This window comes from Salmo salar, chromosome 15, assembly GCF_965601325.2.
Source record: "Salmo salar chromosome 15, fSalSal1, whole genome shotgun sequence".
Classification (NCBI taxonomy): Eukaryota; Metazoa; Chordata; class Actinopteri; order Salmoniformes; family Salmonidae; genus Salmo; species Salmo salar.
The window spans coordinates 40,413,082-40,426,731 of record NC_138305.1 but is presented as its reverse complement, the minus strand read 5'-3'; the positions used below and the strand labels follow the sequence as shown (position 1 = coordinate 40,426,731).

Genomic DNA, 13,650 nt, shown 5'->3' with positions numbered 1-13,650 from the left:
GGCCATGGTGGCGAAGTAAATACAATATAGCAAGTAAAACACTGGAATGGTAGATTTGCAGTGGAAGAAAGTGCAAAGTAAATATTCAATAGAAATTATTCCTATATAAATGTATTTGCTACTACATGATCTATTGTAAAGCTACATCAATATAATATACAACTATTATGTGTGAACGGTATGGAACCTCCCCTTTTTTGGGGAGGCGGATGAATTGTCCAGCTACTGTAATTTACTTCTCAGAAAAGGATTCATTTCAATACATGTACACTATGTGGCTTAGTGGCAGTTTTCTTTACCTAAGCAATGATCTGTCCACCTTGGATAGCGTTTTCAATGAGGCAAATGAAGAGAAGCATTTGAGAAACATCTTCTGCACATTATACTAGTGTCGATATTTGCCTGGTCTTCTTCACGTAACTGTGTTTACTTATAAATCCTTTCTTATTGTATTTTGAATGTAGCACAGGCCTACCTTAGAGTAAAGCGTCATAAAGTACATAAAATGTGTCTGGATTTTTTTTGTAACTCAATCATCTTGTGTCTAATCATATAATGGCTAGAGTTGAACTAAACAATCACAGGTACCGGGCTCCCAGTCCCATTGTCTGAGCTAAACATTTTTTTTATCAAAGATGATCTATTATAGTGAGAAGACAGCTGCTCTAACGATGGAAAAGCATGTCCTCAAAGATGGAAGGCAGGCAGGAGGAGGCGAGATCAAGTGGGACCATTCTAGCCATTGAGAGGGCAAATACGCATATAAACAACAGGCACAATGTAGCCTTAGCCCCGCCGAGGCTGATTATAAAAGGATGTTCTGGTTGTTAGTGGAAATGGAAGTGAGAGCGCGTGACGTCACCTCTGTTTTTGGACGTTAACAAGGCGACGCTACGTCTTAACTCCTCATCCACATTTTCTGGATTGGTTGAACAGTGCAGAAGAGAAGCTCTACTAACATTTTTGTTAAATTCTCGTCAAGACCAGAATGTGGGGGATCTAGTTTCAGGAGTTTTTTTTATGCCTGCTGTGTTAGGTTCTAAAAATATATATATTTTAAGTTACCGTAATGCCATGTGCGTCCAATTATATCTGTGCATTTGTAACAACCAAACCATTATGAAACTTCTATTCGTTAAAATAAGCAAGACGTAACAAATTAGCAATCAATTACATTTGTGTTGACCAAATTCGACATTCTCATTGACCTACATGCACAAATTCCTCACTTCGTGGTCTTATTTTCGTGGAAAGATTTTGGGCGAAGTAAATCCTCTCACTTCCCCTCTTGCACTCTGATTTGATCTTTGCTGTAAAGCAGCATAGAGTGGATCATGTGACTAGAAAAACATGACACAGATCAGGAAGCAGAGTGTAGGCCGAGCAGACTGTCAAGACAGAACTCATTAAGGTAAACGAATATTTAGTGTTCCCCGAAATTTGCCATCGGCAATGTTTGGATATGCAATGATTAGTAAATGTCGACAAGCGACAATTAAGCTGTAATTCCTGCGACCTGAAAGGGATTTTAAATGTTTACTGAAAGTTGTCAGCATTTGTGCAACTGGAGATACAACAATGTATCTCTGCAGTATTTCCTTGATCTAAATGAACATGGCTATTCATGTTTTTAGCGTTTGATGAAATGTATATGATGATATACGAGTAGCAAATAGACACAGTGGGGAGGGGGCGTATTTGACATTCATCCATGCCCAGTTATTCAGGTTTTCGTATTTCCGCATTTTTCTGGTTTTTCAGGTTGAGGGTGTTAGCTTGCCCTGCCTGTGCTCTCTTCCAATGCCTGTATCTGATTGGATGGCTGGCTGATGAACTTCAAATAACCTCTTGCAGACTGTACTCTTGTGTACATTCATGCGTTTCTCTTACTGATGGCCTATTATGTTCCTCAACATTCATGGTTTATTCACTCAAAAACTATTTTATACAAGCATATGGGATTTTTCTCACTTTGGCGACAGCACGTATGTATGTCTAGGGGAATGAGTGTACATAATACATAAAGCAGGTGGGAGTGAATAGAAGTGAACTGAGGCAAGCCATGTGAGTGACTGACAACAATACTTGTAACATTTTATATTTCAAGGTCTTGGGGAGACTCCCAATGTGTCAACGATGGCCTACCAGTACGGAAAAGTGCAGGACCCAAATGTGCTTACTCAGACGATAATCTCCAACATCCAAAAGATAGCGCAACAAAGTAATTGATACACATGAACAAACTGTGCACACAACCACAACAGTATAAACAAGTTTTGTTATGTCCTCAGACTTTAGTAGGCCAATAGGCTACTACTATACATATCCTATGAGGCCTAGGGGTAGACTCAAAAGTATTAATATATCTACATTATATTTTTATTTTGAATTCATTTTCAAATGTAATACTTTTCCTATTGAATGAACACGTATTGTTTTGTGTTACAATGTGTGCCTTGTTTCTACCAGCTTCTGAAATACAGAGTATTGTGGATAAGTTGGGAACACCACAAGACACAACTGAGCTCAGACAGCAACTGTGAGTTTTTGTTTTAATCAGAATAAGTCTCTTGTAGTCTGTAACTTTTTAAAGATGTTTTTACATGCAGGTATATGTATTATAATGGAATATTATCTAAATTAGGCTTTTGACTTTCCAATGTAGGCAGCAGAAACGGCAGAATGTCAACCACCTTGCCAAAGAAACCGACCGAAGTGTGAAGCAATTTGGCTCTTTGCCTGTCACAACTGAACAGGTACTCAACACCTTTTTTTGTACAACAAGCAACAAAAGGTATAGTAACTACTGTACAATAGCAGACAGAACATTATTCACACAGTAATGTGAAAACGGCTAGATGAACAGCACCTCAGTTCTCATTGGTCACATGTTAGGTGGACTGGCCTGTGTTGTCTAAGCTGGTCCTTGGATGACCTGTTCCTTGTGAGTTTCAAGTGTCAATCAACACAACTTTTCAATAAAAAAAATGTAAGTAATTGCACTTGTAATAGTGCCCTCCGTTCACCTTTTTATGAATGCATTTGTCATTAAAGGGGCAATCAGCAGTTGCTACATCCATTTTTGGACTTAAATGTATTCATTGATTCTTGAAGAATATTACTTATACATGCCTCCATGAGTTTAGTTCAATGGTCGTACCCCATCAGAACCCCAAATATAAGCTTGTTTTATTCTTAATGTTTGTAAACAAAGTAAATGTAAACACACTGTATAGCATTAAAAAAAACATGGTTAAAACTATAATTTTTATATCATGGCTGGTCAGTCCTTGCATCCATAGCTCTGTCTTTTAATTTGAGAGTGGTTACATTTTCCCAGTCCCATCCCTCGCGTTATGCTGAAACAGTGTTGGGGAGTATGCTTTGTTTTTGTTTTAACTGCTGATTGCCGCTTTGTATTTGCGTCTTATCTTAGCCAACTTTCAACAAACTTACCCTGCATTCTCAATGTTTTACTTTTATGAGATTATAAATTGGATAACAATTTCCTTTCAAAAGAATGTCATTTAAAAATATATATTTCTACTTTGCCATTACATGGTGTGCTGATACTGTATAATAGGGAACGATAAGGTACCGTGTTTTATTTATCGGAGTGGCTGCAGTTCTGATTTCTCTGGAACCCGCTGCCGTGGGTTTCCCTCCTTTACTCACTGCTCTAGGCCTACTCGTTTGGCTGCCTGGAGAACAGGCTACTCTGGTGAATTTCAGTGATGAATGGTGCTCATTTAATAAAATTAAACCTGAAAATCACATAATGATAGTATTCTACATAACAGAACCGAATATAATAGTAAAAGCATTGGTCACTAACCAGTCGATCACCAAACATTTCTGTAGAAAAGCCAATGATAAAGCCTTGCGCTCCAATTTAGTGTTTTTCAATTCGTGTTACGCTGTTTGTGGTAGGTGCAGTTGGTTCAAGAAGCCCTGTGCGCCGGGTAGGCAAAGTGCTCCCATTTTGAAACATTTGTCTGAAGGGACAAACTCTGCCTACAGGCCAGACCAGGAGAGCTAAATGAAGTGTGCCTACTGCGCTGGCCAATCGGATAGCTCTCTGCTGCTCTCTCCCTCCGCTGAGACTAATGCCATGTTCAAAACAACTGGGAACTCGGGGGGTGAATAGAAAACGATATCCGACTGGGAACAATCGTTTTAAATGGTCATCCAACTCCGAATTCCAAGTTGGAAACTCGGGCATCTTTCTAAAGCTCAGACTTTCCGACCTGAAGATCACTGATATCATGAGTTGACCTCAGTTTTCTTTTCTTGAGTTCCCAGATGCAGGTACCATCAGTCTGGTAAAATAAAAAGCAAATTATTTCAATTTATGGTCCACAGCAAGTGCTACATTAGCAGATCTATTTTGTTATCAAAGCTTGAGTTTTGAAATCTAATATGGTCTGAGAATAACAATATTGGCAGGACAGGCATAGCCAAAATGCTGTGATAATGTACTAGGAAATGTATTAGGTCTAGAACTGTTTTATATTAGGTTAATGTCAAATGTTTTTAGTCATGTTTTAAAATAAATCTGAGCGGTAGGTCTCTGCTTGCTTTTTGACTGGGAAAGTGATCTTGACTCTGAAAAGGTTGGTGACCACTGCTGTAGATAATTCAAAACAACACTGTACTGTGTGCAACACTGCATATTCCCATGAAATTGTGATTGAGATCAAATGGTTGGCATGCAGATGCTACATGGACGTTTCACCGGTAAAACTTGTAGAATTATCATTCACGATTGACAGTGAGAAATGTGAAGAGAGGGTGACCTCAAATGTGTGCGTAAAGTAGAGCTAAAGAAAAGCTTGCGCAGAACGTGTTTCGGATCTTTAGCTCTGGGGAAGAGGGTTCCAGGGGGGCGGGGGGGTTACTTTCGGATCCGCCTTTATTTATATATACTGCTGGTGCACTATTCTTAAACGCATTAAGCCTTTATTTCCTGTTTTCGTAGTTGTGCCTTCTCGTTCAAGGAAGGCCCAAGGCACACTGCATGAACATTTTTCCTGACAGCAGAAATCCAACAGTGTTGAAGGAATTTCTGTTTGTTTGTGTGTGGTAAAGAAAGCAATTATTGCATTTTTGTAGAGCTCATAAGGAAAGTTTGGACTGCACGCCATGGCAGGAATAAAGCAATTCTTACAAACATCCACATTTTCTGTTTTTCAATACTGTCCTGGATGTTTAATTTACACAATGGAAAGACAAATGATGGGTTTAATTGCAAACACATTCTAGTTGTATTTCTTGCTAACGAAAAAATATATAAATGTTTTTCATATAAGTCACATAATTAGTTGTTAGTATTTCGCTTATGTAAAGTAGGACATGAGGGCCTGAGATGGAAATCCTAAGAATAATTATCTATCGGTTGAGATTAACGAGTGATGCTATGGCACAGTATCATGAACACTGTATGGGATGTTGACTCATTTGTTTACATATACCTCTCTTCTAGCGCCAGCGAAAGATCCAGAAAGACCGATTTATCAATGACTTCTCCAATGCACTGGCCAATTTCCAAAAGACACAGAGGCAGGCTGCTCAGAAAGAGAAGGCGTGTGTTGCCAGAGTCCGTGCCGAGTCCAGAGTGTCGGTTAGTAATCATCAAAAATGTACACAAACTTTACTAGGTACAGACCAGAGGAGGCTGGTTGGAGGAACTATAGGAAGACAGGCTCATTTTAATGGCTGGAATGGAATTAATGGAACGGATTCAAACGTGGTTTCCATATGTTTGAAACGTTTCATACCGTTCCACAAATTCTATTCCAGCCATTAGAATAAGCCCATCCTCATATAGCTCCTCCCACCAGCCTCCACTGATCCAGACCACACCTTCAACATTAACGTTTTTGTTTAATGCAGGAAAAGGTTTAAAGCTACTGGGTGTGTGTGTATATGTGTTACGTTACAGCCTTATTCGAAAATGGATACAAAAAAAATGATCTTCGTCAATCTACACACAATACCCCATAATGACAAAGCAACATTTTTTTGGGACATTTTTGCAAATGTATTAAAAATGAAAAACTGATACCTTATTTACATAAGTATTCAGACCCTTTCCAATGAGACTCAAAATTGAGCTCCAGTGCATCCGGTTTCCATTCATCATCCTTAAATGTTTCTACAATGTGATTGGAGTCCACCTGTGGTAAATTCAATTGATTGGACATTATTTGGAAAGGTACATACCTGTCTATATAAGGTCCCACAGTTGACAGTACATGTCAGAGCAAAAACCAAGCCATGAGGTCAAAGCAATAGTCTGTAGAGCTCCAATATAGGATTGTGTCGAGGCACAGATCTAGGGAAGGGTATCAAAAGATTTCTGCAGCATTTAAAGTCCCCAGGAACACAGTGGCCTCCATTCTTAAATGGAAGAAGTTTGGAACAATCAAGACGTAACAAAATGTGGGAAAAAGTCAAGGGGTCTGAATACTTTTCAAATGCACTGTGTATATACACATTTAGTTACGTTACAGCCTTATTCTAAAATGGTATTAAATAGTTTTTTTTCTCTTCATCAATGTAAATGTGATATTTCAGTTTTTATTTTTAATACATTTCCAAAAACAGCTTTCCTAAAAAGCTGTTTTTGCTTTGTCGTTGTGGGGTATTGTGTGGAGAATGAGAATTTCTTATTTAATCAATTTTAGAACAAGGCTGTAAAGTAATAAAATGTGGAAAATGTCAAGGGGTCTGAATACTTTCCGAATGCACTGTATGTGTGTGTGTGGGTGTGTATATGTACAGTGGGGGGAAAAAGTATTTGATCCCCTGCTGATTTTGTACGTTTGCCCACTTACAAAGAAATGATCAGTCTATAATTTTAATGGTAGGTTTATTTGAACAGTGAGAGACAGAATAACAACAAAAGAAATAAAAAATGCATGTCAAAAATGTTATAAAATGATTTGCATTTTAATGGGGGAAATAAGTATTTGATCCCTCTGCAAAACATGACTTAGTACTTGGTGGCAAAACCCTTGTTGGCAATCACAGAGGTCAGATGTTTCTTGTAGTTGGCCACCAGGTTTGCACACATCTCAGGAGGGATTTTGTCCCACTCCTCTTTGCAGATCTTCTCCAAGTCATTAAAGTTTCGAGGCTGACGTTTGGCAACTCAAACCTTCAGCTCCCTCCACAGATTTTCTATGGGATTAAGGTCTGGAGACTAGCTAGGCCACTCCAGGACCTTAATGTGCTTCTTCTTGAGCCACTCCTTTGTTGCCTTGGCCGTGTGTTTTGGGTCATTGTCATGCTGGAATACCCATCCACGACCCATTTTCAATGCCCTGGCTGAGGGAAGGATGTTCTCACCCAAGATTAGACGGTACATGGCCCCGTCCATCGTCCCTTTGATGCGGTGAAGTTGTGCTGTCCCCTTAGCAGAAAAACACCCCCAAAGCATAATGTTTCCACCTCCATGTTTGACGGTGGATATGGTGTTCTTGGGGTCATAGGCAGCATTCCTCCTCCTCCAAACACAGCGAGTTGAGTTGATGCCAAAGAGCTCCATTTTGGTCTCATCTGACCACAACACTTTCACCAGTTGTCCTCTGAATCATTCAGATATTCATTGGCAAACTTCAGACGGGCATGTATATGTATTCTTGAGCAGAGGGACCTTGCGGGCACTGCAGGATTTCAGTCCTTCACGGCGTAGTGTGTTACCAATTGTTTTCTTGGTGACTATGGTCCCAGCTGCCTTGAGATCATTGACAAGATCCTCCCGTGTAGTTCTGGGCTGATTCCTCACCGTTCTCATGATCATTGCAACTCCACGAGGTGAGATCTTGCATGGAGCCCCAGGCCGAGGGATATTGACAGTTCTTTTGTGTGTCTTCCATTTGTGAATAATCGCACCAAATGTTGTCACCTTCTCACCAAGCTGCTTGGCGATAGTCTTGTAGCCCATTCCAGCCTTGTGTAGGTCTACAATCTTGTCTCTGACATCCTTGGAGAGCTCTTTGGTCTTGGCCATGGTGGAGAGTTTGGAATCTGATTGATTGATTGCTTCTGTGGACAGTGTCTTTTATACAGGTAACAAGCTGAGATTAGGAGCACTCCCTTTAATTAAGAGTGTGCTCCTAATCTCAGCTCGTTACCTGTATAAAAGACACCTGGGAGTCAGAAATCTTTCTGATTGAGAGGGGGTCAAATACTTATTTCCCTCATTAAAATGCAAATCAATTTATAACATTTTTGACATGTGTTTTTCTGGATATTTTTGTTGTTATTCTGTCTCTCACTGTTCAAATAAACCTACCATTAAAATTATAGGCTGATCCTTTCTTTATCAGTGGGCAAATGTACAAAATCGGCAGGGGATCAAATACTTTTTTCCCCCACTGTATATGTGTGTTAAATAAGTATATGTGGACACCCCTTCAAATTAGTGGATTCAGCTGTTTCAGCCACACCCGTTGCTGACAGGTGTATATAATCAAGCACACAGCCATGCAATCTACATAGACAAACATTGGCAGTAGAATTGTCTTACTGAAGAGCTCAGTGACTTTCAACATGGTACCGTCATAGGATGCCACCTTTCCAACAAATCAGTTTGTCAAATTTCTGCCCTGCTAGAGTTGCCCTGGTTAACTGTTAAGTGCTGTTATTGTGAAGTGGAATCGTCTAGGAGCAACAAGGGCTCAGCCGCAAAATGGTAGGCCACACAAGCTCACAGAATAGGACCGCGGAGTTCTGAAGGGCGTAGTGCATTAAAATCATCTGTTCTCAGTTGCAACACTCACTACCGAGTTACAAACTACCTCTGGAAGCAACATCAGCACAAGAACTGTTCGTCGGGAGCTTCATGAAATGGGTTTCCATGGCCGAGCAGCCACACATAAGCCTAAGATCACCATGTGCAATGCCAAGCGTCAGCTGGAGTGGTGTAAAGCTCGCCGCCATTGGACTCTGGAGCAGTGGAAACGAGTTCTCTGGAGTGATGAATCACGATTCACCATCTGGCAGTCCGATGGACGAATCTGGGTTTGGCGGATGCCAGGAGAACGCTACCTCCCCGAATGCATAGTGCCAACTGGAAAGTTTGTTGGTGGAGGAATAATGGCCTGGGGCTGTTTTTCATGGTTTGGGCTAGGCCCCTTAGTTCCAGTGAAGGGAAATCTTAATGCTACAGCATACAGTGACCATTCTAGATGATTCTGTGATTTCAAATTTGGGGAAGACCCTTTCCTGTTTCTCACGTGACAATGCCCCCATGCACAAAGCGAGGTCCATACAGAAATGGTTTGTCGCTATTTGTGTTGAAGAACTTGACTGTCCTGCACAGAGCCCTGACCTCAACCCCATCGAACACCTTTGGGATCAATTGGAACAGCGACTGTTAGCCACGCCTAAACGCCCAACATGAGTACCTTACCTCACTAATGCTCTTGTGGCTGAATGGAAGCAAATTCCCGCAGCAATATTCCAACATCTATTGGAAAGCCTGTTATAGCAGCAAAGGGGGACCAACTCCGTATTAATGCGTATGATTTTGGAATGAGATGTTCGATGAGCAGGTGTCCACATACTTGGTCATGTAGTGTATATACAGCCGTTGATTGGTGATCGGAGGAGTAGTCAGTTATTTGGTTGTCGAGGGGAGGAATTGTAAATGTTTCAAGTGTGGTCTTTCCTCCCAAACTGTAGTCACTTTACACATAAAGCCATAAATCAAATCCCACCTGAAATTAGAGATCATCAGACTGACTGTTCTGTCCACCCTCAGGGTGGCTATCCTGACGACAGCTTTGGAGGAAATGGAAACGTCTTTGAAAGGTCAGAGTTCAGCATTTCAGTGGTCTCGTGATTTTTGAGTGAAATAGTACACAGACATGCTGCACTAAACATACTGTGCAAGCTGTTTAAATACATCCCACTGTCTGTTGCCACATACAACTGCATGCCGACCACAGAGGAAGGAACCACTGTAGACACTCATATTTAATGGATTTACCCAGAGTTCATAATCCTGATTCCTCTATTATTGCATACAGTTGTGGAGAATGTAAACATCCTCTTTTACAGTTAAGATAATATTTTTTATTTGGTCTATTGGGGTTTAGCTCTTTTTTTTATATGTCTGGACCTTTTGTTCTACTATGAATCGCTTAACCATCAAATGAATATTCACATACAAAACCCATAGTTGACTATTCTCTAACTGCTAGTTTATCTAAACATCTACTTTAGTGTTAACATGTCAGTCTTTACAGGCCCATCAGGCCCATCTCTCTCTAGCACAGACAGACGGAGTGGGAGGTGAGTGTTTGCTTTGGGTGGTTCACCACGTCTTCCCCATGTCTGACTCTACAGTGGGGGGCAGGCCCAGGTCCAGTCACAGTCCCAGGAGGTGGCCATCACTGAAGAGGACCTGCAGCTCATCCAGGAGAGAGAGACTTCCATCAGACAGCTAGAGGTGACAGCACTCCTATTACTCAAAATTAGTGAACAAGATTCAGGGTTAAATTATGATTTTGCTGGAAGTCTTTCATTCCTTTAAATTATCTTATACCATAAGCCATACAGTAGTCATAGCTTATGTGGTCCGAAGGCGATTTTATTTGCCCCCCTAAGTTTTCAGATAATAATTGTTTTACATATCGGACTGTAAAAACACCATAAAATCAGCTCCAAGTGATTTTAATTTCAGAGGTCAAATCAAATGTTATATGTCACATGCGCCGAATACAACAGGTGTTGACCTTACCATGGAATGTTTACTTACAAATCCTTAACCAACAATGCAGTTCAAGAAATAGTTAAGAAAATATTTACTAAATAAAATTAAAATATAAAATAAAATCAAAACGTAACACAAGAAAATTACATTACGAGGCTATATACAGGGGGTACCAGTACAGGTTAGTTGAGGTAATTTGTATAGTGACTATGTATAGATAATAAACAGCGAGTAGCAGCAGTTTAAAAACGAAGGGCGTGGGGGTCAATGTAAATATTCCGGGTGGCCATTTTATTAATTGTTCAGCAGTCTAATGGCTTGGGGGTAGAAGCTGTTAAGGAGCCTTTTGGTCCTAGACTTGGCGCTCTGGGACCTCTTGCCATGCGGTAGCATAGAGAACAATCTATGACTTGGGTGACTGGGGTCTTTGACCATTTTTTGGGCCTTCCTCTGACACCGCCTAGTATATAGGTCCTGGATGGCAGAGAGCTTGGCCCCAGTGATGTACTGGGCTGTACGCACTACACTCTGTAGTGCCTTACGGTCAGATGCCAAGCAGTTGCCATACCAGGCAGTGATGCAAATTGTCAGGATGCTCTGGATGGTACAGCTGTAGAACTTTTGAGGATCTGGGGATCCATGCCAAATCTTTTCAATCTCCTGAGGGGGGAAAGGTGTTATGCCCTCTTCACAACTGTCTTGGTGTGTTTGGACCATGATAGTTTGTTGGTGATGTGGACACCAAGGAACATGAAACTCTCGACCCGCTCCACTACAGCCCCGTCGATGTTAATGGGGGCCTGTTTGGTCCTCCTTTTCATGTAGTCCACGATCAGCTCCTTTGTCTTGCTCACATTGAGGGATAGGTTGTTGTCCTTTCACCACACTGCCAGGTTTCTGACCTCCCTATAGGCTGTCTCATCGTTGTCGTTGATCAGGCCTATCACTGTTGTGTCGTCAAGAAACTTAATGATGGTGTTGGAGTCGTGCTTGGCCATGCAGTCGTGGGTGAACAGGGAGTACAGGAGGGGACTAAGCACGCACCCCTGAGGGGCCCCAGTGTTGAGGATCAGCATTCCCAAATCTGTTCCCAAGTATTCCCATGCATAATAGAGAGACACGTGAACTTATACCAATGCAAGCAAGGTTTGAAATTATTATGTTTTTGTAAAAGATTGGGCTTCTTGCTGTCAATTTGCAGTCAACAAATTACTTGTAATTATGTTCTGGCCCCCCGACCATCTGCTCAAGAAAAAATTGGCCCGCGGCTGAATCTAGTTGATGATCACTGCCTTATGCTATCCTGCAAATCACACTTACATAATGGATTTATATCCAGTCCATTTAATTTGTTATGTTGTCTGTTTATTCAATGCTTATTTTATCTTTTTTTAGTCTGATATTACAGATATAAATGAAATATTTAAGGACTTGGGAATGATGGTCCATGAGCAAGGGGATGTGATCGGTAAGCATACATTGTCATTTACTCCTCTAAACTTCTGACTGTTAGAAACTTTTCCACTGTCAAAACATTGACAGCATACGCCTACAGGGATCAAGTACTGCATGTTTAGGAGTCTTTATGGAGAACAGTCTGAGTTTTCTGGGAACAGAGGATGACAAACAGCTACGCTAGCTAGACACACGATTATGTCCCACAGTTAAAACTGAAGGGATGTTAACGTGATAATGACATCATTTGAGAGGCTAGTCATCGTCATGGTGTACAAGTCAAAGGTTCTAACGTTTTCAGCAACATTTTCAAGAAAACATTCAACCAAAACTGAACCTCTGTGAGAGAATGACCCTTTCACTGTGCATTTATACCCCTAGACAGTATAGAGGCCAATGTCGAAACTGCTGACCTTCATGTTCAGAATGCCACCCAGCAGTTAGCACAGGCTGCAGACTATCAGGTAGGTAACATTAATCACTATTTTGAGGGTGAATAAATCATTATGCTTTTTCTGTATCTTTTACAATGCCGCATCAAATTCATTTTCTTATAACGTTAAGTGTTTCTTTTGCCCCTTTCAGCGCAAATCTAGGAAGAAGATCTGCATTCTCATTGTCGTTCTGGCAGTTCTTGCTGTTGTCGTTGGTTTAATCATCTGGGCATCAGTCAAAGGATGATGATGCTTTTCACATACTCTTTGGTCCTGGCATTTTAATGATTATGTAGGACTAAGTTTGAGTTACAAATCTCATGGCCATAAAACTATAGTAAGAAGAATACACACAGCATTGACCTGGAATAGGCTTGTGTGATACAGTACCTGCTAATTATTATGCACTGTAGCCTAGTCTATGCACCAGAGGCCAAGAATTGTGCAATGCTAAGTAATATCTTGCATCACTTTTGCTGTCAAGTTCCTCAGAGTGCTGGCTTATTCTTCACCTCAAGCCTTTTTTTTCCTATGAAGCAATTTATGCATTTTTATTTAATCTCACAAAGATTCTCACTGTATAAATACATATGTACAGTGCCTTCAGAAAGTATTCATGCTGCTTGACTTATTCCATATTTTGTTACAGCCTGAATTCAAAAATTGCTTTTTTCTCTCACCCATATGCACACCATATCTCGGAATGACAAAGTGAAAACATGTTGTTGACATTTTTGCAAGTGTATTGAAAATGAAATGCAGAAATATCACATTTTCAATCGTATTCACACCCCTGAGTCAATACATCTTTAGAATGACCTTTGGCAGCGATTACAGATGTGAGTCTTTCTGGGTAAGTCTCTAAGAGCTTTGCACACCTGGATTGTGCAATATTTGCAAATGATTATTTTTACAATTCTTCAAGCTTTGTCAAGTTGGTTGGTGATCATTGCTAGACGGCCATTTTCTTGCCATAGACAATTTAATTGACAACTGCAACTAGGCCACTCAGGAACATTCAATGTCCTAGTGTCTGTT

The 13,650-nt window shown here is 40.6% G+C and overlaps 1 protein-coding gene across 1 annotated transcript; it reads left to right on the top strand.

The window, feature by feature from the left end:
* The first annotated feature begins 1,125 nt into the window (after window positions 1–1,125).
* On the top strand, window positions 1,126–13,209 carry LOC106571351 (syntaxin-7). Its single transcript, XM_014144324.3, has 10 exons — window positions 1,126–1,411; window positions 2,108–2,221; window positions 2,470–2,539; window positions 2,666–2,756; window positions 5,483–5,620; window positions 9,770–9,819; window positions 10,357–10,459; window positions 12,119–12,191; window positions 12,560–12,642; window positions 12,764–13,209. The coding sequence occupies exons 2-10, from the start codon at window positions 2,137–2,139 to the stop codon at window positions 12,857–12,859; spliced, it is 789 nt and encodes a 262-aa protein (XP_013999799.1). The 5' UTR covers window positions 1,126–1,411; window positions 2,108–2,136; the 3' UTR covers window positions 12,860–13,209.
* Window positions 13,210–13,650: the final 441 nt, after the last annotated feature.